Below are 23,693 nucleotides of genomic sequence, written 5' to 3'. Positions count from 1 at the left end.
AAACTGGACAAGCAGCTGGTTGGTGCTCCTTTATACTCCACCAGCACCTAAATGCCGGAGCTTCCTGCACCGGGACGAAACTTCTGGGGCCTTACATCTTGGTTCCTGTCAGTCTTCCAAAACATTTGTGTCCCCATCATAGCCCTCCTCCATGCAAAGTCTCCATGCAATTTGGCATCCCCATCAGGGTTCCCCCACAGTCATTTTGTGCCTATCAGACCCTCCCCACTTATTTGTGTCTCCTTCATAGACCCCTTCACACACATTTGTGTCCCCATCACAGCCCCATGCACATTTATCTCCCCTCCAGAGCCCCCCTCAGATAATCAAATGCACATTTGTGCCCCCCCTCAGATTCCTCCACGCACATTTGTGCCTCCCCCTTAAGAATCCTCCCTGGCGCACATTTGTGTCCCCTTCAGAGCCCTTTCCCATGCACGTTTGTGTCCCCCTCACGCATCTGTGTCCTCCTCAAAACCCCCTCACACACATTTGTGCCCCCCCCTTAAGAATCCTCCCCTGTGCACATTTGTGTCCCCTTCAGAGCCCTCCCCCATGCACATTTGTGTCCCCTTCAGAGCCCTTTCCCATGCACGTTTGTGTCCCCCTCATGCATCTGTGTCCTCCTCAAAACCCCCTCACGCACATTTGTGCCCCCCCTTAAGAATCCTCCCCTGCGCACATTTGTGTCCCCTTCAGAGCCCTCCCCCATGCACATTTATGTCCCCCTCAAAGCCCCCACATTTATGTCTCTCTCAGAGCCCCCTCCCACTTTTTTTTTGTTCCCCTCAGAGCTCCCCCCCTGTATATTTGCCTCCCCATCAGAAAGACAGTGTGCCTCTGAAACAACTACCAACCAACCACTTTCTTTAATGCAGATCCGCTGGACCTTCCAGCTCTAGGCCTGCTGTTACACAGGCACGCTGTGTAAAAGACACTTATGTTAAAAGTGGGCAGGATCTGGAAGGTGCAGCAGGTCTCCACTGAAGTACTTCACTGGTGGTCTTAGCAACCAATAGCGGTGCCAGGCGGGGCGGGTATTGTCCAGTAGCAGGGCCTGCTCTGCATACTACGGAGGAGGTTGAGTATGCAGCGGATGTCCCGCAACCCAAAGAAGCTTGGGCAGAGACTGGTCCCTGCAGTCTGAGGACTCAAGCTGTGGACTGGAAAAAATGTCCTAACGGGCCGGATGTGGCCCGCAAGCCGTACTTTGGAGGCCCTTGTTCTAGATGCAAAAGAAACCTGTGTATTGGGAATTTAATTTATATTTCACCCTGTGGACTCAAAGTGAATATCAAATTGGTGCTGGGGCACATAGGAGATTAGGAAGCCATTTTGGACATGTTCAGCATCATACCATACTACCACATGCCTATTGGCATTTCCTTGGAGTGTGGGAGTAAATTGCAGTACTTGTAGTAAACGCACACAAGCACAGGGAGAACATGCACACTCCATTGAGATGGTGTCCTGTGCAGGATTTGCACCAGGGGTCCCAGTGCTGCAAAGCAAGGGCAATAAACAAGCTCCCACAGTTCAAGAGGAATCGTCTCCTAAATTCATCTAAAATCCAAAACTTCAGGAGTGTCTGTCTCCTGGTTCCCTGGTATTCTCATTGGTTCCTCCAACCAATCTCAATGTCACTATAGGACCCAGTAAAGATATGGAAGTCTGCAGGACCACTGAGTGCATTGGAGGACCAGGAGATAGACAGACAGTCCTTGAAGTGTCTGCTTCAGAAGAAGATTTTGAAAGGGGATTGCTTTTGAACAGATCAGCGAGGAGAGAGAAGTATTTGTGAAGGTCTTTTTCAAGAAGCCCTTTTTTGGCTATTCAATGTTCCCTGACAGGGTCACTTTAGGCTGCTTTCAGGGGTGTAAACTAGTACATAAATATATGATCTATATCATAAAGGTTATTTTTCTTTTTGCTCACCTTACACCCAAGGGATCTACACCTATTCATCTTGCGGCTCAGAACGGTCACACGGCAGTTGTCGGGCTGCTTCTGAGTAAATCAACATCTCAGCTGAACATGATAGACAGCCGCGGATGCTCATGTCTCCACTTGGCAGCGGCTAATGGCCACAATGAGATGCTAAGAACTCTGATTGGACAAGGAGCTGACATCAATATGACTGACAAGGTACTAATAATTTTTAGTTTGATTTTTTGAAAGTAAAGTAGGGGAAACCTCTGTCAGATTTTTATTGCTGTCTGTGTCCTCATTTCAGATTTTCTCTCACTTCCTGTTTGGTTAAATTGGTATTACTGGGACAGGATTTGAGGGGAAATCTATCTAAAGGAGCGTTTATTCAAAAATAAAAATTAAAGTTTGGGCTGCACATACATTTTAAATCTAGACCGAGAACTGAGCGATCAAAGACTGCTGTCGGTCATGAGCTCTCTGCTTCGCCCTTCCAGCTCTCACTGGAGCGCCGGGCTGTGGGGGGGGCAGGAGTGGCTGGCTCAGTCTCCTAGCAGTTTGCTGAGAGGCTGATCCAGGTGCCAATCCAGGCATCTTGGTGGATCCTGACTGTAAAGCTGTAAACTGTAAACCTGTTGGGTGATGTCAGCCAACAGTGGACTTTAGCCCACTGACAGCTGAATCTGGGTCACGGGAGTGGAGAATGAAGTGCACTTCTGTGGCCCACAGGAGAAGTAGAGCTAAAAGGGCCTTGGCCCTACTTCACCTTTAATGTGACTAATCACTTCTAGATATACCATAATGACCACCATAAATGAGAACCTTCACAGACAATCATCAATGTTTGTGAAGGATTTAATTTATTAAGATCATGGTTTATCTATTAGTACATGGTCACATTCAGTTGGACTTGTTCCATATTGTTAAATACATTTGGTAGCTCAACAAAGCCACTTCTTCTTTGACACCAACTCACATCTTCAGCCAAGTGAATTGAAGAATTAAGACCTGCGCAGAGGTCCTGATTCCAAAATGTCATTAGACAGGGGCGATCCACAACTTTCACGCCTTCCATCCTATTCTTGGACAATCAACAGCTAGACATTCCATTGTGATTGGATTAAGGTGTTAGTGCTTCCGGTGCTGTGGTATTTTCCTGACCCTCATTAGAACTGAGGAAGTGGCTTGGATTAGTTTACGAAATGTCTTCAACATTACAAGCCCTTCAGCAACTTTTATTAGAAGATTGGAATACTCTGAAAATCAACAAGTTTCATCAAACTAATGAAGAATTGTGGTAAACAGATAACCGTTGCACTGGAATAAAATGACTGTTGAAGTTCATTCTTCCAATACACGCCTGCAATCCAGGTGTCTTCCTCATCCGGTATTTTGGTAATGGGCATTCCTGAATACTGCCACGTTCTCTGCAGTGAGCTCAGACTAGCACGTGATGCATTTAAAGGTGGTGTCCATGATGGTCAGGCATACAAAAACTGTGTTGAATGACACTGGGTGTGTTCAACGTGTCAAAAAAGTCATTTAAGGACTTGTCTGCCAAAGGCAAACCCATATCCCTTGTGGTTGACTGTAATTCTTTTTTATGTAGAATGGGTGGTGCCCGCTCCATTTTGCTGCAAAGTCTGGTTATCTCGACACTGTGCGTTACCTGGTGGAATGCGGTGCTAACCCGACCTTGGAATGTAACGACGGCAAGACCGCCATCCAGTACGCGGCTGATGACAACCACCAGGAGGTAGTAAGCTTTTTACTGAGGAAAAACCACAATACCCTCAAACTGACAGAGGACAGGAAGGTAAGTCATCCTCTTTTCAAAGGGTTTGATTGTAAAGTTGATCTCTGGTAAACTTAAAAAATGTCTTTCCTTACATCCTATTCAGGATATAATTATATAATGCTCATTTAGTTTTGGAGGGAAATACATAACCTATTCCACAATCATGCAGGCTTTCCCTCTGCTGGTCCCAGGAAGTCACTCTTCTTCTCTCTCTGATGTCACAAATACAATGTAGGACCAGCAGCCTCTGCTTCTCCTGCATTAAATGTGATGACATCGAGGATCACCGTTCCAGAAGGGAAATAATGAAGTCCGAAGTACCAGTTGCCAGGGGGTTTTATGAATAAGTTAGTATTACTCTCTATTACATCCACCCCACACTAGACAAGCATTATATCCTGTCCTGGTTGCAGAGGTAGGCAACCTCGGCCCTCCAGCTGTGGTGAAACTACAAGTCCCATGAGACATTGCAAGACCCTGACAATCACAGGCATGACTCCTAGAGGCAGAGGCATGATGGGATTTGTAGTTTCACCACAGCTGGTGCCATATGCTATCTTCTAAGTCAACAACAATTTCCAAAACCAACAGTGGTCTTGTGTGACTCCAGTTTTTCCAGTCTGACAGTCCAGTGCAAACTGTGTTCAGTCTTTGCTGCAGAAAGAGGACCTCTCCTCCGCTACCCCTACTGGGCTTTATAGCAATCAGTAAAGCATCTGGTGTCTCCAGACTTGGTTCAGAAGAAGTGAACTGAGGTCACAACACCTTTAAAGTGTACCTATCACCGATCTACTGATAAAAGTATACATATTGTACAAACACGTACTGTATGTTTTACATATGAGTGGGAGTATTACAATTTCTAAAAGTAGTTAAAAGAAAAGACCAAAATAGCCGTAAAAACACAACAGGGATTCTAACCCTTTCCCCCCACTCATTCCAAAACTAAGCAAAACAAGGTTTGGCTGGACATATGTACACTTTATTATTTAGAATTTTATGCCAGCCTTTCTCTGGGGTTCTATTTGTTTCCACCAGAATTCTCAGTTGCTCCAGTCACAGCTTAATATTACACATACAGGATTTATATGGTGCCACCAGCTTGCACAGCATTTTACAAAATAAGGAAGACAGTACGGTTACAATTCAATCCAATACAAGAGGGTTAGGAGGGTCCTGCTTATGAGAGCTTACAATCTAAAGGGATGGGGGCAAGTGATCTGCAAATCGCTGGTTCTCATAATTTAGTCATTGCTATGAGAAGCCAGTTTTCCTGCCCATGTATGTGAAGAGAAGAAAGCACATGGTAACGGGTCCTCCTGAGAACCTGATCGATTTTTCTTTAGTATGAGCTATAGGCTTTTATGCTGTTTAGTGTAATAGCTTTTGCCGTAGAATTTAAATACATAAGGTTTGAGCTAATAGGTGTACATCTACTTTAAATTATAAAGAAGGGAGTTGAAGGGCTGAATCCATCTTGCTTGAATATGCTAGTGGAAGAGGTGGAACTGCAAACTTGATTTGGTCAATCTCATCACTGGAGAACCCAAATGATTTGGGAAGTTGGTTGGTGATTCAGCTCATGAGAACCCAACCCAAATTAGTGGGTAGATTGCTGTAGTAGGCAGATTGCTCACTAATACATAATATATTTGCTAGTTGATAATTTTTTTTTTTTTTTTCAGTTTGTTTTTGACCTAATGGTTTGTGGAAAGCTGAACAACAACAGAATCATAGAAGAATACATTCTAAACTCGAATGCTCCTCTGGATACTGCGGTGAAGCTTTCCAGAGCATTCAATATCGCTGCACTGAAGGAGAAGGAACGGTCAGTGGACCTGCTCAACGCTGCCAAATACAGCGAAACAATGGCCACGGAGCTCCTGACCATAGCATCTGGCAGCAAGAATGCAGGGTATATCCTCAGGTCAGTGGACCACCGTGGAACTTCCATACTCGATTGCTTAATTGAATGTGAGCAGAAGAATGTGGTGGCTCATCCAGCTGTTCAGAAGTACTTGACTGAAGTCTGGTATGGCAACTTGGACTGGACTGCTTGGAAGTTAGTCCTCCTCTTTTTTACCTTTTTAGCCTGCCCACTCGTTTGGTTTGTCTTTTCTCTACCTCTCAAGCACAGGTTTAACAAAATCCCCATCATGAAGTTCATGAGTTATCTGGCATCTCACATATTCCTACTTGTATTATTCATCTTGACCATCGTCTATCCTCCACTGAGCCCCATTCATGAAGGACATATGGTGCCTAATTGGAACGAATGGCTTTTGTTGGCCTGGCTGTCGGGTATGTTGGTTTCAGAGCTCACCCACCAACAAGAGCGGGCAGGCCTTGCCTGGATTCGAGTGTTTGTTTTGGGGTTTTCTGCTGTTGCCTTCTTCTGCCACCTGCTTGCATTTATCTTTACGGACATGGATCGCCTTCACTGCCTATTTGCAAGAAACATTTTCCTTGGCATTGCCATGACTCTGTCTTTTGTCCAGTTTTTGGAATTCCTCACTTTCCACCACCTCTTTGGACCTTGGGCGATCATCATAAGAGATCTCATCAAGGATCTGACAAGGTTTGCAGTCATCCTTGCTTTGTTTCATGTGGCCTTCACCATGCAACTGTCCGCTGTCTACCAGCCAGTCTACCCAGAGCCAAGTGCCAACTACTCATATAATGGGACAATGACATTTAGAAATGATTCTAACATCCAGGATCCTATCGACATCACTGTTCTCTTGTTCTTCTCATTGTTTGGCCTGGTGGAACCAGGGAGCCTTCCATCTCTCAGCAGGACTCCGCAGTTCACCTTTTTCATTGTTCGCTTTGTATTTGGAGTATACCTTATTGTAACTCTCATTGTCCTTATCAATCTGCTGATTGCTATGATGAGTGACACATACCAGCGTATACAAGCTCAGTCGGACACCGAATGGAAATTTGGAAGAGCCACACTGATCAGAGACATGACCAGAAAGCCTGGAACCCCGTCTCCTTTCAACCTTTTCACAAACCTGTTTTACTACATCAAACTACTCTGCAAGCATAAAGGTAAGACTGAGAACGCCTGTTGTTTTTCACTACAATGTCCCTAAACCCATGTGCTTGTAGACTATATTACCAAAAGTATTGGGACGCCTGCCTTCACACTCACGTTATCTTTAATGGCATCCCAGTCTTAGTCCATAGAGTTCAATATTGAGTTGGCCCACCCTTTGCACCTAGAACAGCTTCAAGTCTTCTGGAAAGGCTGTCCGCAAGGTTTAGGAGTGTGTCTATGGGAATGTTTGACCATTCTTCCAGAAGCGCATTTATGAGGTCAGACACTGATGTGGACAAGAAGGCCTGGCTCACAGTCTCCACTCTAATTCATCCCAAAGGTGTTCTATTGAGTTGAGGTCAGGACCCTGTGCAGGTCAGTCAAGTTCCTCCACCCCAAACTCCATGTCCTTATGGACCTTGTTTTTGCACTGGTGTGCAGTCATGTTGGAACAGAAAGGGGCCATTGCCACATGTCCCACACTGTTCCCACACAGTTGGGAGCATGAAATAATCCAAAATGTCTTGGTATGCTGACGCCTGAAGAGTTCTCTTCACTGAAACTAAGGGGCTAAGGCCAACCCTTGAAAAACAACCCAACACCATAATCCCCCCCCCCCCTCCACCAAATGATTTAGACCAGTGCACAAAGCAAGATCCAAGACATGGATGAGTGTGTTTGGGGTGGAGGAACTTGACTAGCCTGCACTGAGTACTGACCTCAACCTGATAGAACACCTTTGGGATGAATTAGAGCGAAGACTGTGAGCTTCTGGAAAAATCATCAAACATTCCCATAGACACACTCCTAAACTTTGTGGACAGTCTTCCCAGAAGAGTTGAAGCTGTTATAGCTGCAAAGGGTGGGCCAACTCAATATTGAATCCTACGGACTAAGCCTAGGATACCATTAAATTTCATGTGCGTGTAAAGGCAGGCGTCCCTATACATTTGGTATTATAGTGTATCATGAGTGGTCAGTATATTTTAATATCCTATAAAATTTGTAGCTACTGGTGGAGGCTTAAACTTCAACTGCAGGCAGCTCTGCAGAGTGATAGAGAGATGAGCTCCTCAGTCTGCTAATTCTTTCATTGCCCAGGGACCCGTAAGCAAAATTAGACCACTGCCACAATGCGACAGAAATCTTATGTTCCGTAAAAAAAGCTTCCATATGGATATGACTTCTTCTGTACAAGGATTATAAGAGGATGATACCAAGTCAATTCCAATAAAATAATAATATTAATGTATTCATGGACATAGAGCTGCATTTGTCTGTGTCTTTTATATCTGTTATCAATTTTTAACATGACAACATACTCAGGACAACCATTTCCTGTTCTTGTGATTGGCTGGCTGCTATCCCCAGCTGTTTCTCACAGGGACTGATCATGTGACTAGTGACCCCTATCACCACCCAACCCCCCCCCCCCCAGCACTTTACTCTCAGGAAGTGGAAAGTGGCAGAATTTATGTGTCGGCTTCAGCAAAGCATCACCAAATAATCATAAAAATCCCATATCATAAAAATGTATATAATAGTGTGGTATTTGTCCCATCTTCCTAAATGCTGTCTAAGGCTAGCTGTGGCTCTTATAAATACATTTTTAGATATATATGAATTTATATACAGTGGTGAAAATAATGATTTGATCCCCTGCAGATTTTGTAAGTTTGCCCACTTACAAAGAAACAAAGGGTCTATCATTTTTATCATAATTGTATTTTACATGATGGAGACAGAATATCAACCAAAAATCCAGAAAAAACACACGATACAAATGTTCTAAATTAAATTGCAGTTCAGTGAGCAAATTAAGTATTTGATCCCCCCTGCCAACCAACAATAATTCTGGCTCCCACAGACAGGCTACAGTAGGTGCTCATGTAGTACACAGATCAGTCCTGTGAATTTAAGATGCTCCTAACGACAATCCATTATGTGTATAAAAGACACCTGTCCACAGAATCTTATTCTTCCATTCTTCCTCGCCATCATGGGCAAGACCAAAGAATTGCTAAAGGATGTCAGGGACAAGACTGTAGACCTGCACACTGCTGGAATGGGCTACAAGCCTGTCGGCAAGAAAAGGAGACAATGGAAGAAAGACAAAATAACCATTAATCGCCCTCGAGTCTGGATCTTCATGCAAGATTTCGCCTCATGGGGTAAGGATGATCATGAGAAAAGCAAAGGATCAGCCCAGAACTACACGGGAGGAGCTTGTGAATGATCTCAAGGCAGTTGGGACCACCATTGGTAACACAATACGCCGCCATGGATTGAAATCCTACAGCGTCCGCAAAGTCCCCCTCCTCAGGAAGGCACATGTACAGGCCCATCTGCAGTTTGCCAATGAACATCTAAATGATTCAGAGAAGGATTGGGAGAAAGTGCTGTGTTCAGATGAGACCAAAATTGAGCTCTTTGGCATTAACGAGACTCGCCATGTTTGGAAGAAGAAAAAGTGCTGACTATGACCCTAAGCAAACCTTCCCTACAGTCAGGCACAGAGGTGGAAACATTATGCTTTGGGACTGTTTCTCTGCTAAAGGTACAGGCCGACTTTGCTGCATTGAGGGGCCATGTATTGTAAAATCTTGGATGAGAGAACCTTCTTCCCTCAGTCAAAACACTGAAGATGGGTCATGGATGGGTCTTTCAGCATGACAATTACCCAAAATATACCACCAAGGCAGTGGCCCAAGAAGAAGCACATTAGGATCATGACCTTAATCCTATAGAAAATTTATGGAGGGAGCTGACACTTTGAGCTGCCAAGCAACAGCCAAGAAACCTTAAGGATTTAGAGAAGATCTGTAAAGAAGAGTGGACCAAAATCCCTCTTAAGATGTGTGCAAACCTAGTCACCAACTACAAGAAACGTCTGACCTCTGTGCTTGCCAATAAGGCTTTCTCCACCAAGTACTAAGTCATGTTTTGCTTGGGGATCAAATACTTATTTTAGTCACTGAACTGCAACTCCAATTTACAACATTTGTATCATGTGTTTTTTTTTTCTGGATTTTTGGTTGATATTCTGTCTTTATTATTTAAAGTACACCTATGATAAAAATTATAGACCCTTCATTTCTTTGTAAACAAACTTACAAAATCTTCCAGGGATTAAATAATTACTTATATGTATGTATATGTGTATATATATATATATATATATATAAATATTTTTTTTATATAGATTTATGTATATAAAGTATATGTATTTATACGGGCATTTTTTTTAGGATTGCCACCGGCCGCACAGGGTTAATCCAAGGTCTGGGTGGGCACTGTGCGGCGTGTGATAATCATAATACCCACTAGATGGTAATATAAAAGACTACACAGGTTCATTCCTAATTCAGCTTGAGAAAGGAGCGCACAGTCTCCCTGGTTTTTCTGCTTTTGTGCATGCTCTGAAAACGCGTCGTGCCTTAGTGACATCATCCAGGTCAATGCTGCATTCCAGCATGAGTTCCAGCCCTCACTTTGAGCTCTTCCTCCTATCCAGCCAGCCAGAACAGCTTTTGCAATTGGCGGACTGCTGCACCGCGGGCTTACAATGCCCCCACACCCGGTGATGTCCTTGAATGTACCTCTCCTGTGATATACCTGTTTTAACCACCTTCATGTGAGTTCTATTTCTGTAGGCTCTTAATAAATTGGCCTTCAGTCTACACTCAGAGGCACCTGTTTTTCTTCTCTTTGCATGTACTGGAGGCAGCTTCTACTCCCCTCTACAAGGCTAGCCCTGAATTTGTGGACTTGTTTGGCCACCCTATAAGGAGCCATACTATAGGAAAATATTTTATATGTTTTGACTTTTACCTTCATACCTGAAGTAGTTTCCGACCAGCACCAGGACATTTTTGTGTTTTGTATGGTCGAACTGGGTGCCCCTCCCCCCTCCATGGCCATCCAACAACTCAACTAGCGAGGAGACGGCTGCTTTGACAGGTGGCACTTTTCTCCATCTCTATTCTCCAAGCACTTGCCTGGAACATTTTATCTGACTATTCCTCCTCCCTCTGCATTCCTTGTGAGATGCTTGTCTTGGCAAGGTGCTTGGAGATGGAAAAAAATGCCACCTGGCAAAGAAGCCATTATTGGTTGCCGTATTGTTGGATGGCTGTGGCAGGAGCAAGGATGCCCTCTCTGAGCTAGCCTAAGACAGCACATCGGAAGATGAGACATGATACTTCATGTACTTTGTCCCCTGGGGCACAAAATATATTAAAGTGGAACTACGGTGCATCTGAGCACCACAAACCAAAAACACTATTTAATTCATTTTTAATATTCAAAGTAAACTCCCCCATCCATCCATGTCTCCATGCTTTACTTTGATAAGAAATCACTTTGAAATACACCTCCCTAGTATTTCTTGAGAGTGGAAAGATGATTCATGTTGCATTTACTTCCTGGAATCCCTTTGCCCTTAGCTCAGGCATGCAGACAGGAGGAGGTACTTAGCTGAGGAATAATTGGCTAGGCCTGGAAATTTGGAAGTAACCAAAGAAATGTGTAAAACAAGTAAATATGATATACTTTCCCATGTATTTACTAATGCTGGTAACATAAGGATTAAAAATAGTCAATGTTGATTGAAGTTCAGCCTTAAAAAAAGGAATTGAGACTTCACCTTTAATACTGGCCAATCCTTGATTAGGAAGACATACAGGTATCACCACCAACACACTCAGAACTGTAGGTGCTGCCTATGTAAGTCAAAGCTTCTGGTAGGAGTTAGCAAGGGTGGACATACCCCAAGCCATGCTTTCTCCAAGCCTATAACATCTATGCAGGAAGCTCTGACACGGTTCATGAACTTTTGGGGGAAAAAAATGCTTTAGCTGTGTTTTTACGCCTGAAAAATTCAACTAATCTTCACGTCAATGGATACCCTTTAGAACTCTTCTTTTAGGATTTCCATATTGTCATGAGTTGTGCAACAAATTACTGTTTTCATAGAAAAGTTCATGCACAAGTACCATGGCGCCAGAGGTGCTCAGACGTGCTTTCATCACTATTGTTTATTTATGATCAGCATGTGCTGAAATAACATCTTAGCCCTTTAGCCGGAGTAAACAACACTTTGGAACAAGAGTTTGAGATGTTCTCCTTTTACGACTTGGCAGTGTCAGCAAGGCTTGGTAAATGGTGTCACCTAAATAACCTCTTTCACTTGAAATTCCTCTCATTGTCAATCAATACTTGTTCTTTATCACAGGAAAGATGTGCTCGGCTAATGCTAGAACGCTAATGAACGAAGAAGAAGTAGAGGTCTTCCCGGACACTCACTCTATAGACTTACTGGCCCACTCGTCATTCGGGTGGGTTAGGACCACTGCCAAGAGAACCATGCAGGTTTCACCAGAAGGTAACTAGCCATTTCTCCGATGACCACATATCAAATAAAAAATGTTATCCAACAAAACTTTTTCTTTTTTTGCATGTAGACCACACAGGTGTGCAGCATGTATGTTGGGATATACATTTGGCCTTATGTTATAGCAGAACACTTGAGATGTACTGCATTGCAACATGAATGCCTTTTTTGTTTTAGATCAACCTTAAAGAGATGGCATAAGAACAGGTGTCCTCCATTGGAGTCATCTTCCCTCAGCTCTTGCCCTGCTCAAAGTTTTTGGATTTCCCCTTACTTCCTTGGTCTCAATGGTCACCAGGACAAATAGAGGGGTGCAAACCAAGAAATAAAATTGCACTAAAGTGGACTTTCACTCTTTTCCAACACCTGCCATAATTTTCCTCTCCCCATTACACAATCTGGTATTACAATTTTCTCTTTTCGGGTTCAGTACTTTTTCTAGAGGGCCCAGCCCTTCACCTCCAGCTTTCTTGCTTAGGCAAGGGTTTTTTTCCCTACTTGATGCCTCCTGGGATATCAACGTCACACATCCTAGGAGCACTTGGGCAATCTCCACTGCACTGCGCATAAAGAGGGTAAACTTTACTGCATTTCGCATGCGCTATGGCCTTTTATGGGTGGGGGCGACTGGGAGAACTAGGAAGAAACAGCAGGTCCCCTGACAACATCAGAAGAAAACATGGCAGCACAGGACCTTGAGTGCTAAGATGGAGTGGCGGCTACGGCTGTCCATACATTATACGATCCTCTTGTACAATTGTCCTTTAGATCTACAAAAAACATATAATATGAAGTCAAACCTAAACACTTTACATTTGTATGGAATCAGGCAGGTCCTTGTACTATATACTGTAGATGAAGGTAATTCTAAAGGAAATTGAATAGGCAAACTAATGTACGGCCATATTTACACCAGACCACGCTGGTTTCACTGGGCGTGAGCATGTTATTCACATACAACCCAGCAGACAAGGTAATAGGGGAAAAAGAGAATATAAAGGATGAAGTTAAGTTCCCTTCTAACATACACGTTCTTGCATATACTTTAAAGTATATGTAAAAGCAAACTTTTTTTTCTTTTATTTTCAATAGTTACACCCTCTGCCAAGTTGTTATTGCCGTCTTTGTACCTGTTGGGAAGAGTCATCACCTTATTTGTTCTGATGACTATTGTCAATAAGAGAAACTGAATTTTAGAGTGGAAACCAGAACAAGAGGTGAGGGTACATCTTTCATTGAAGGCACATCTTCTGGTGACAACTCTCTATAAGCCCCTCACTTTAGGAGAAAGATTTGTTCTCAATTTTTTTTTGTCTCCAGGACAGGAAGTAAGGTAAAACCTCACCAACAGGATGCCCACAGCAAAAAAACAACCTGCCAGGATTCAACTCTTATTCTATTCAAAAGTGTAACAAAAAAAAAATTTTGAACAATGAAAAAGGGACAAAAGAATAATGATATAATGATACTTGGCGTCTCAGATTAAGAATAATGACACACTGAAACTTAAGGTCTCAGGACACCTGGATCCAGTAACCATAACACACTGATACTTGGGGTCCCATAACAACAACATTTCAACACTTGGGGCCCCAAAAGCAATAACACACCGATACCCAGGGTCTCAGATTCAAAACAATAACACACTGACACTTGAGGAAACTTACCTTGGGGTCTTTGAACAATGGCAAAGGACTTCTGAATAATAATATACGAATACTAGGAAACTTAGAATAAAAAAATGAAATGAAACACTAACATTAAGGGTCCCAGAACGACTGATATACTGACATTTAAAGTCCAAGAACACTTGGGGGTTGATCTACTAAAATTGGAGAATGCAAAATCTGGTGCAGCTGTGCATGGTAGCCAACCAGCTTCTAACTTCAGCTTGTTCTATTAATTAACATTGACAAAAAAAAAGAAAAAAAATGAAGCTGATTGGTTTCTTTGCAGAGCTGCACCAGATTTTGGACTCTTCTGTTTTAGTAAATCAACCCCACGAGGTCCAAGAATAATGATATACTGACACTTGGAGTCCTAGAATATTGCTATACTAATAGGTGGAGTCCCAGAATGATGATATACTGACAGTCGGGGCTCCAGAATAATGGTGTACTGACATTTGGGGTCTTAGAATGATAAAATATTGCCAGTTGGAGTCCGGGAATAATGATATATGGATACTTCAGGTCCTGGAATGATATACTGACACTTGGGGTCCCAGAATATTTTACTAACAGTTGGATTCCCAGAATAATCATATACTTACACTTGGGTTTCTAGAATATTATACTAATAGTTGGATTCCCAGAATAATGATATACTGACACTTGGGTTCCTAGAATATAATACTAATGCCCCGTACACATGATCGGACATTGATCGGACATTCCGACAACAAAATCCTAGGATTTTTTCCGATGGATGTTGGCTCAAACTTGTCTTGCATACACACGGTCACACAAAGTTGTCGGAAAATCCGATCGTTCTGAACGCGGTGACGTAAAACACGTACGTCGGGACTATAAACGGGGCAGTGGCCAATAGCTTTCATCTCTTTATTTATTTTGAGCATGGGTGGCACTTTATCCGTCGGATTTGTGTACACACACGATCGGAATTTCCGACAATGGATTTTGTTGTCGGAAAATTTTATATCCTGCTCTCAAACTTTGTGTGTCGGAAAATCCGATGGAAAATGTGTGATGTAGCCTACACACGGTCGGAATTTCCGACAACAAGGTCCTATCACACATTTTCCATCGGAAAATCCGACCGTGTGTACGGGGCATAATAGTTGGGGGTCACAGAATAATAATATACTGACTTAGGACCCCAGAAAAATGATATGCTGACACTTGGGGTCCTAGAATATTGATATACTAATAGTTGGAGTCCCAGAATGATGATATACTGCCACTTAGGGGGCCAGAATGATATTATACTAACAGTAGGGCTCCAGAATAATGATATGCTGACACTTGGGGTCCTAGGATGATAAAATACTGACAGTTGGAGTCCCAGAATAATGAAATGCTGATACTTGATGTCCCAGAATATTATACTAAGGCCTCTTTCACACGGACGATCCGTATGTCCGTTTTTCATCCTTCTGTTTTCGGATGAAAAACGGACAAACATTCATCCCTATGGAGCGTCGGATGTCAGCTGACATCCGACCCGCTCCGATCCGAAAAGTGTAACGGAGGAAAAACCTACTTTTCCATCCTTTTTCGGATCGGATCGGGTGACGACGGACACTACGGTCCGTCATCATCCGATCCCCCCATAGGGGAGAGCGGCGCTCTGACAGGTCCGCCGCTGCACAGTGTGCAGCGATGGACCTGTCATCTTCCTGCTCAGCGGGGATCGGCGGAGCGATCCCCGCAGAGCAAGTGGGTGTTCAAGGGGCGGATCATGACTGATCTGCCCCGTGTGAAAGAGCCCTAACAGTTGGGGCTTCAGAATAATGATATACTGACACTTAGTGTCCTAGAATGATAAAATACTGACAGTTGGAGTCCCAGAATATTGATATACTGAAACTTGATGTCCCAGTATATTATACTAACATTTGGGGGTCACAGAATAATGATATACTGACTTGGGACCCCAGAAAAATGATATACTCACATCTGGGGTCTCGGAAAAATTATATATTGACACTTGGGGTCCAAGATTAATGATATACTGACAGTTAGGCTGGGCTCACACATGTGTGGTGCAAATTGAAGCTCTGTTTTCACAGCTAATTGACAAAGCGTTTGAGGTTCGTTTTTTGATCAGGATCAGATCAGGTTTACATCGGGACCAGGTCAGATTGACATCAGGATCAGGTCAGATTTACATCAGGATCAGGTCAGGATTACATCAGGATCAGATCAGGATCAGATCAGGTTTGTAACCAGGATCAGGTCAGGTTTGTATCAGGATCAGGTCAGGTTTGTATCAGGATCAGGTCAGGTTTGTATGAGGATCAGGTCAGGTTTGTATGAGGATCAGGTTAGGATTACATCAGGATCAGGTCAGGTTTGTATCAGGATCAGGTCAGGTTTGTATCAGGATCAGGTCAGGTTTGTATCAGGATCAGGTCAGTTTTTGATCAGGATCAGCTCAGGTTTACATCAGGATCAGCTCAGGTTTACATCAGGATCAGGTGAGATTTACATCAGGATCAGATCAGGATTTTATCCTGTTCACAACTGAATGACCTGTGCGATTCAGAAACCTTCCCATAGAAGTCAATGGGCCTGAATTTGCACCTGAGCCGGACCGCATTGCACAGAACACTAAATCCGCACTCCTGCTGCACCGGACATATGTGAACAGGCACAATAGAAAGCAATGTTCTTTCACATGTCATGCGAATTGGACGCGGTTCTGAATGATAAAATACTGACAATTCTAGTCCCGACACAAAAACACACTGACAATTGGCAACATCCTGGCATTCTTTCTCCCCTAGGACAGCTACCTTGTGCCCCCGAACCCCTCAATGCACACACTCGACTTGCTGTGTACTATGGAGAGGGCTGGGAAGCTCTAGGTCTGAGATTGACTCAGGAGCATGGAATGGAACATCATGGGATGGGGGGGCATGCTTTACTGCAGGGGGCAAATTGGCAGCATGGGGTAGCCACACCGTGCAGAGTGTCATGGACCCTGCAAGACAGCCCCGTGGAATCCAGAATTCCTAGTAACCCTGGGCTTAGTGCCACCCCTTCAGTAACAATATCACCCTGAGCCATAGGCTATGTGACTTGAGGACAAATCTGGCTCCAATAGTTCCCACAGGTCCCATCTGATTCATTGAAGTATACGAATGATACGTGCGATTTTCTGATGTAATTTTGAAAACGAAAAACCATTTTTATTATAAGTTCAGGGAAAGACGACCTGAAGTTACAGATTTCCAGTAGGAAAGACCACAACATACAAGAATCCTAATTATAGTATAGCAGCATGCGGGAATTACTATTAATAACTAGAATGAATCACTCCATGGTGCACATCCCAATAATCACAATTTCAGGGATCAGAGAGACGGAAGCCAATGTTGCAATGGAAACTGATCAAATCGCCTGTGCAAAATAATGGAGAGCCTGAAAACATGACCTGTTGGGGCGCCTTGAGGACTAGAGTTGAGAAACATTGATTTAGATAAAACCTTGTGAGCTGCTATATAGTACCAAAAAGCTGCCGGCACTTCCCACACTTCCAAAATATGTAAAAAAAAAAAAAAATGAGAAAAATATGTTCAGCACTATACAAAATGATACAAAATAAGTGCAGCGCTATACCAAAAAATCAAATGTGCATATACAAAAATTATATATATATATATATATATATATATATATATATATATATATATATATATATATATATATATAATGTGCAATATGCTGTAAATTTCCTGATACTAAATAAATAATTATATGCCCTAAAACTAGCAATAAAGTGCAATGTACTCCTTATTGCACACAGCGTCCTTAGAAATTCCAATCAGTCATGCAAAAACAACAAAAGAGAACGATTGTGCAAAAAACAAACAGTCCATTTGGTGATCTGTGATATCACCAGATAAATGAAGGTAAATGTCTTCACTCTAATCCACCTCTGTGCATAATATACTCGTGTCACCTTCATCAGTTGTGCCCTCACCTTTATAGGCTTAATAGCTACACCTTTAGATTACAATCAATCTTCTGCTTGGCCTCTTTAGATTTTCCTCCTTCTTATGGCTTATCCACTTATTCAGGCATCTCATATCACAGGGTATACTCCTATACTATGTAACTTGAGGACAAATCTGGCTCCAATAGTTCCCACAGGTCCCATCTGATTCATAGAAGTATATGAATGATACGTGCGATTTTCTGATGTAATTTTGAAAACAAAAGACCATTTTTATTATGAGTTCAGGGAAAGGCGACCTGAAGTTACAGATTTCCAGTAGGAAAGACCACAACGTACAAGAATCCTAATTATAGTAATGCAGCATGCAGGAATTACTATTAATAACTAGAATGAATCACTCCATGGTGCACATCCCCATAATCACAATTTCAGGGATCAGAGAGACGGAAGCCAATGTTGCAATGGAAACTGATCAAATCGCCTGTGCAAAATAATGGAGAGCCTGAAAACATGACCTGTTGGGGTGCCTTGAGGACTAGAGTTGAGAAACATTGATTTAGATAAAACCTTGTGCGCTGCCATATAGTACCAAAAAGCTGCCGGCACTTCCCACACTTCCAAAATATGTAAACAAAAAAAAAATTAGAAAAATATGTTCAGCACTATACCAAAAATCAAATGTGCATATACAAAAGAAACGATCGTGCAAAAAACAAACAGTCCATTTGGTGATCTGTGATATCACCAGATAAATTAAGGTAAATGTCTTTACTCTAATCCACCTCTGTGCATAATATCCTCGTGTCACCTTCACCAGTTGTGCCCTCACTTTTATAGGCTTAATAGCTTCACCTTTAGATTACAATCAATCTTCTGCTTGGCCTCTTTAGATTTTCCTCCTTCTTATGGCTTATCCACTTATTCAGGCATCTCATATCACAGGGTATTCGCTATCCTTAATAATTTACCATTGGTCTCCACTCACATCGCCCACATGCAAAGTAATAAAGCTAACAATAGCGCTTCACTGTTTTAAAAGATTTATTTCTATAGAACATAAAACAGATTACACTCACATTTCTTCAGATTAAAATAAGCCTCGATATGTGTATATACAAGTGCTAGGACAAAGGTTTCACCTCATAGCCGGCACTGCAGCCCCGGTTATCAGCCCCCTCCCCCCAGTCCTTTACACTGGCTCTTTTTTCCTTTTGTTGCTCCCTGGTTCCTCACACATCAGCCTTACAAGCCCCTCCTACTAGTTTCGTCACTTCTCGTGACTTCCTCTTCCCCTTCATGACCAGGCCATTTTTTGCTATACAAGCCTTGTGTTACCGTAACTGACAATTGCGCGGTCGTGTGACGCTGTACCCCAATACAATTTTTGCCCTTTTTTCCACACAAATAGAGCTTTATTTATGTGTTATTTGATTACCTCTGTGTTTTGTTTTTTTTTTTTGCGCTAAACAAAAATGGCTGACAATTTTGAAAAAAATTCAACATTTTTTACTTTTTGCTATAAAAAAAAAATGTCTTAATCAATTTAGGCCAATATGTATTCTGCTACATATTTTTGGTAAAAAGAAATCCCAATAAGTGTATATTGATTGGTTTGCGCAGAAGTTATAGCGTCCACAAACTATGGGATGTTTTTATGGAATTTTTATCAAATTATATTTTTTTACTAGTAATGGCGGCGATCAGCGACTTATAGCGGGACTGCGATATTGCGGTGGACAAATTGGACACTAACTGACAATTTTCACACTTTTTTTTTTTTTTTGGGGACCAGTGACACCAATACAGTGATTAGTGCTAAAAATATGCACTGTCACTAGAGTAATGACACTGGCTGGGAAGGGGTTAACATCAAGGGCGATCAAAGGGTTAAATGTGTTTCTAGGTGGTGTTTTACTACAGTGTGGGAGGTGCTTTTACTAGGGGGAGGCATAGATCCGCGTTCCTGCTTTGCAGGAACACATCCATGCCTTCCTTGCTGAAAGAACGGCGATCTGCCTTGCTTACACTGAATACTGTTCTGCCTGTGTACTATAATGATAAGTGAGTGCCGGCGGACATTGGGTCCGTGGGACCCGCTGATCAGCCCCGCTGTGCAGAATCACAGCGGGAGTGAGCCGGCGGCGGCACGTACTCGCGCCCGATACCTGGAGGTTCAGGAGGACGTGTATATATATATATATATATATATATATATATATAATGTGATCCTGCTCAGTGTGGCTGCCCTGTGGAAGTGAAACTGCTATAGAGCGGTTGGCAAGTGGATAATAGTGCAATCTTACCTCTCCAATATGCTTAGTTTTTGTAATATAATATTTACTTGTATATTCTCCCTGTCAGATCAGTGTAGGCTCTAATGCCCCGTACACACGGTTGGACTTTGTTCGGACATTCCGACAACAAAATCCAAGGATTTTTTCCGACGGATGTTGGCTCAAACTTGTCTTGCATACACACGGTCACACAAAGTTGTCGGAAAATCCGATCGTTCTGAACGCGGTGACGTAAAACACGTACGTCGGGACTATAAACGGGGCAGTGGCCAATAGCTTTCATCTCTTTATTTATTCTGAGCATGCGTGGCACTTTGTCCGTCGGATTTGTGTACACACGATCGGAATTTCTGACAACGTATTTTGTTGTCGGAAAATTTTATATCCTGCTCTCAAACTTTGTGTGTCGGAAAATCCGATAGAAAATGTCCGATGGAGCCCACACACGGTCGGAATTTCCGACAACACGCTCCGATCGGACATTTTCCAACGGAAAATCCGACCGTGTGTACGGGGCATAAGGGTGCCCTAACTTCTGCCTGAACTCCATGCTGATGAGAGACACTCAAAAAACTGTCATATAGGAAAGGTGCTGTTAAGGTTACAGTAACCAAAAGTAAATGCTTTGTTAAAGTAGAACTACAGGCAACACTTTTTTTTTTCATTTTGGATAGAGAAGGGGAGGGTTATAACCCATGTCAGTCTTTTTATTTTATTTTTTTTCCATCTGTGTCCCATTGCGGAGATTTCCCTTCACTTCCTGTCCCATAGCCAAACAGGAAGTGAGAGAAAAAAACCCTGAAAATTAAAGCAATTCTTTGGGGACCCCCAGATCACTCGAACTAGTGTCCCCATTGGATGATATGACTTTTTTGGGGACAACTCAAAATTGGGATTTTCTTTTACTTTTACTTTCAATAATAATGGTAAACAGGACAAATACAGAGGGTGAATCTCCCTAATGGGAGGTACGATCCCTCCGGTTTGCTGTGCCTCAAAGTCCGACCGGGGGTCCCTTGTTGAACCCCTCTTTTTTCTTTTGATAATCTAACCATACGGATGTGGCCATAGGAGTGTTTGTTTTTATGTTTTGTCTCCCTAATGGGGACACAGACAGCAATAAAAAACTGACGGGTATTTTAGTCCCTCTGCACCCTGTCCAAAACGAAAAAAAAAAAAAGTTTTGCCTTTAGTTACACTTTAACCGCTTCAGCCCCGGAAGATTTTACCCCCTTCCTGACCAGAGCACTTTTTGCGATACGGCACTGCTTCACTTTAACTGACAATTGCGCGGTCGTGCGACGTTACACCAAAACAAATTTGACGTCCTTTTTTTTTCCCACAAATAGAGATTTCTTTTGGTGGTATTTGATCACCTCTGTGGTTTTTATTTTTTGCACTATAAGCAAGAAAAAGAGCGACAATTTTTAAAAAAAAAAAACAATATCTTTTAATTTTTGCTATAATAAATATCCCCAAAAAATATATAAAAAAATTAATTTTTTGCTCAGTTTAGGCCGATATGTATTCTTCTACATATTTTTGGTAAAAAAAAATTGCAATAACAGTATATTGATTGGTTTGCGCAAAAGTTATAGCGTCTACAATATAGGGGATAGATTTATGGCATTTTTATTATAATTATTTTTTATTAGTAATGGCGGCGATCTGCGATTTTTATCGTGACTGCGACATTATGGCGGACACATCGAACACTTTTGACACTATTTTGGGACCATTGTCATTTTATACAGCGATCAGTGCCATAAAAATGCACTGATTACTGTATAAATGACACTGGCAGGGAAGGGGTTAAACACTAGGGGGCGATCAAGGGGTTACGTGTGTCCTAGGGAGTGATTCTAACTGTGGGGGGGGGGGGATGGGCTACCACTGACATGACAGCGATCCCTGCTCCCGATGACAGGGAGCGGTGATCTCTGTCCTGTCACTAGGCAGAACGGGGAATTGCCTTGTTTACATAGACATCTCCCCGTTCTGCCTCTCCGGGACACCGGCGGACATCGAGTCTGCGGGACCCGCGGGTGCGGTCACACTGTGCACATTGGGCGCGCCCGCCCACTAGCCCCGCCAATTAAAGGGGATGTACAGGTACACCCATTTGCCCACCGCTGCCATTGTGCCGATGTATATCGGTGTGCAGCAGTCGGCAAGTGGTTAAGATTGTCCTAACGTCTGTTTGCACTTAATGCCTGAGCTTAGTGAATGAGGTTAAGCACTGCTCACTTCCATCATCCAATCATGTGCAAGCAAAAATGCTGTTTTTTTTTTTTTTTTACTTTACTTTCCTGGCGTGGGATTGGGTATTCTTTGCAAATTTAGAAATTTCACCAAATCCACTATGCTTTAGGCAAAACGCCCCTTGAAAAGTGCCACTTTCCTTGCAAAGTGAACAACCTATTTGCCTTTAGTAAACCAACCCCAGAGTGTCGGTTCTCAGCTGTGAGCTCAGGCAGTAAACATGTCAGCCTGCACGGGGGCCTTAGGCTCCATTCACACTAGCGCGTTTTTTGATGCATTTTGCATTTTGCAGAAATGCATGGGAATTTTTTAACATGGGTTCCTATGGAACATGTTCACATCAATGCTTTTTTGTATCTCTGCGTTTTTGGAAAGGGTCGGGGACTTTTTTTCATGCAAAAAGCAGCGTTTTGCATGTAATGGATTTCAATGGACAAGCATCAAAAACGCAAGTGCACCGTTTTTGCAGCGTTTTTGATGCGTTTTTGGTGCGTTTTTGCCGTTTTTTTAAATTTTTTTTTTTGTTTTTTTTTTTTTGTAATTTTTTTTTAAGACTGTAAAAAAAAATGAAAAAAAAAAAAAAAAAACGCAAATCGCGGCAAAAACGCGGCAAAAACGCAGCAAAAACGCAGCTCAAAAACGTGCCAAGCATGAAAAAGAAACCTCCAAAAACGCTCAAAAGCAACATGCATAGGTGTGAATCCAGCCTTACAGCCTGACATGGGTTGATATGTCTGTTCTGACATGGAGAGAATACAAGTAAATAACAATAAACACAAATATACCTAAGAGGTAAGACTGCACTATGCTGATTCAATAAATTCATAAAAATTTCCCTTTCAACGATCTCTCTTATAGATTTCCATTACTCTGCAGGAGACGGTAAATATCTCCAATGTCACGGTCAGGTTGCCCTGACCTTTTACTGGTTTATTATCAGGAGATGTAAAATGGTAGAGTGGACTAATATGGAAAAATCACAAACTCAACTAACACGGATAATTTCTCGTGCTGCTTTGACGTCAATTTAGACTCTGTCATAATTTATGGTGAAGAAGAGACCGGTATAGTCTCAAAAGTGAAACTCTTAAAGGCAGTAAAGAAGACGTTTAACCGTATGGTGTTTTGTAACACTGCAGATAATGCAAAGCTAACCGTAATCTGCTCACGTTGGGTGTTGATATTTATGTGGCTCACTATCAAGCTTAGAAAATAAGATCACCTTGCAACAATTTTTTGGAATCGGAAAATCATGCTTTTTCGTTTTTCAGGACTGTATTTTTTCAGCACTTATATAGTTTCATTTATTTCAATATTCTCACTTTAACCTCCCTG

The 23,693-nt window shown here is 42.4% G+C and overlaps 1 protein-coding gene across 1 annotated transcript in view; it reads left to right on the top strand.

Annotated features, from left to right (window-relative positions):
* LOC141145538 (uncharacterized) overlaps window positions 1–23,693 on the top strand; it is a 195,931-nt gene that overhangs the window by 166,010 nt on the left and 6,228 nt on the right. The window contains exons 24-27 of the mRNA XM_073632305.1: window positions 1,948–2,145; window positions 3,536–3,742; window positions 5,410–6,778; window positions 12,001–12,150. Of these exons, the coding sequence (XP_073488406.1) occupies window positions 1,948–2,145; window positions 3,536–3,742; window positions 5,410–6,778; window positions 12,001–12,150 (1,924 nt within the window). The remainder of the gene's footprint in view (window positions 1–1,947; window positions 2,146–3,535; window positions 3,743–5,409; window positions 6,779–12,000; window positions 12,151–23,693) is intronic.

Source organism: Aquarana catesbeiana, linkage group LG05 (genome assembly GCF_042186555.1).
Source record: "Aquarana catesbeiana isolate 2022-GZ linkage group LG05, ASM4218655v1, whole genome shotgun sequence".
Taxonomy (NCBI): Eukaryota; Metazoa; Chordata; class Amphibia; order Anura; family Ranidae; genus Aquarana; species Aquarana catesbeiana.
The sequence above is the reverse complement of the archived record's forward strand: the minus strand, read 5'-3'. Positions and strand labels throughout refer to the sequence as shown.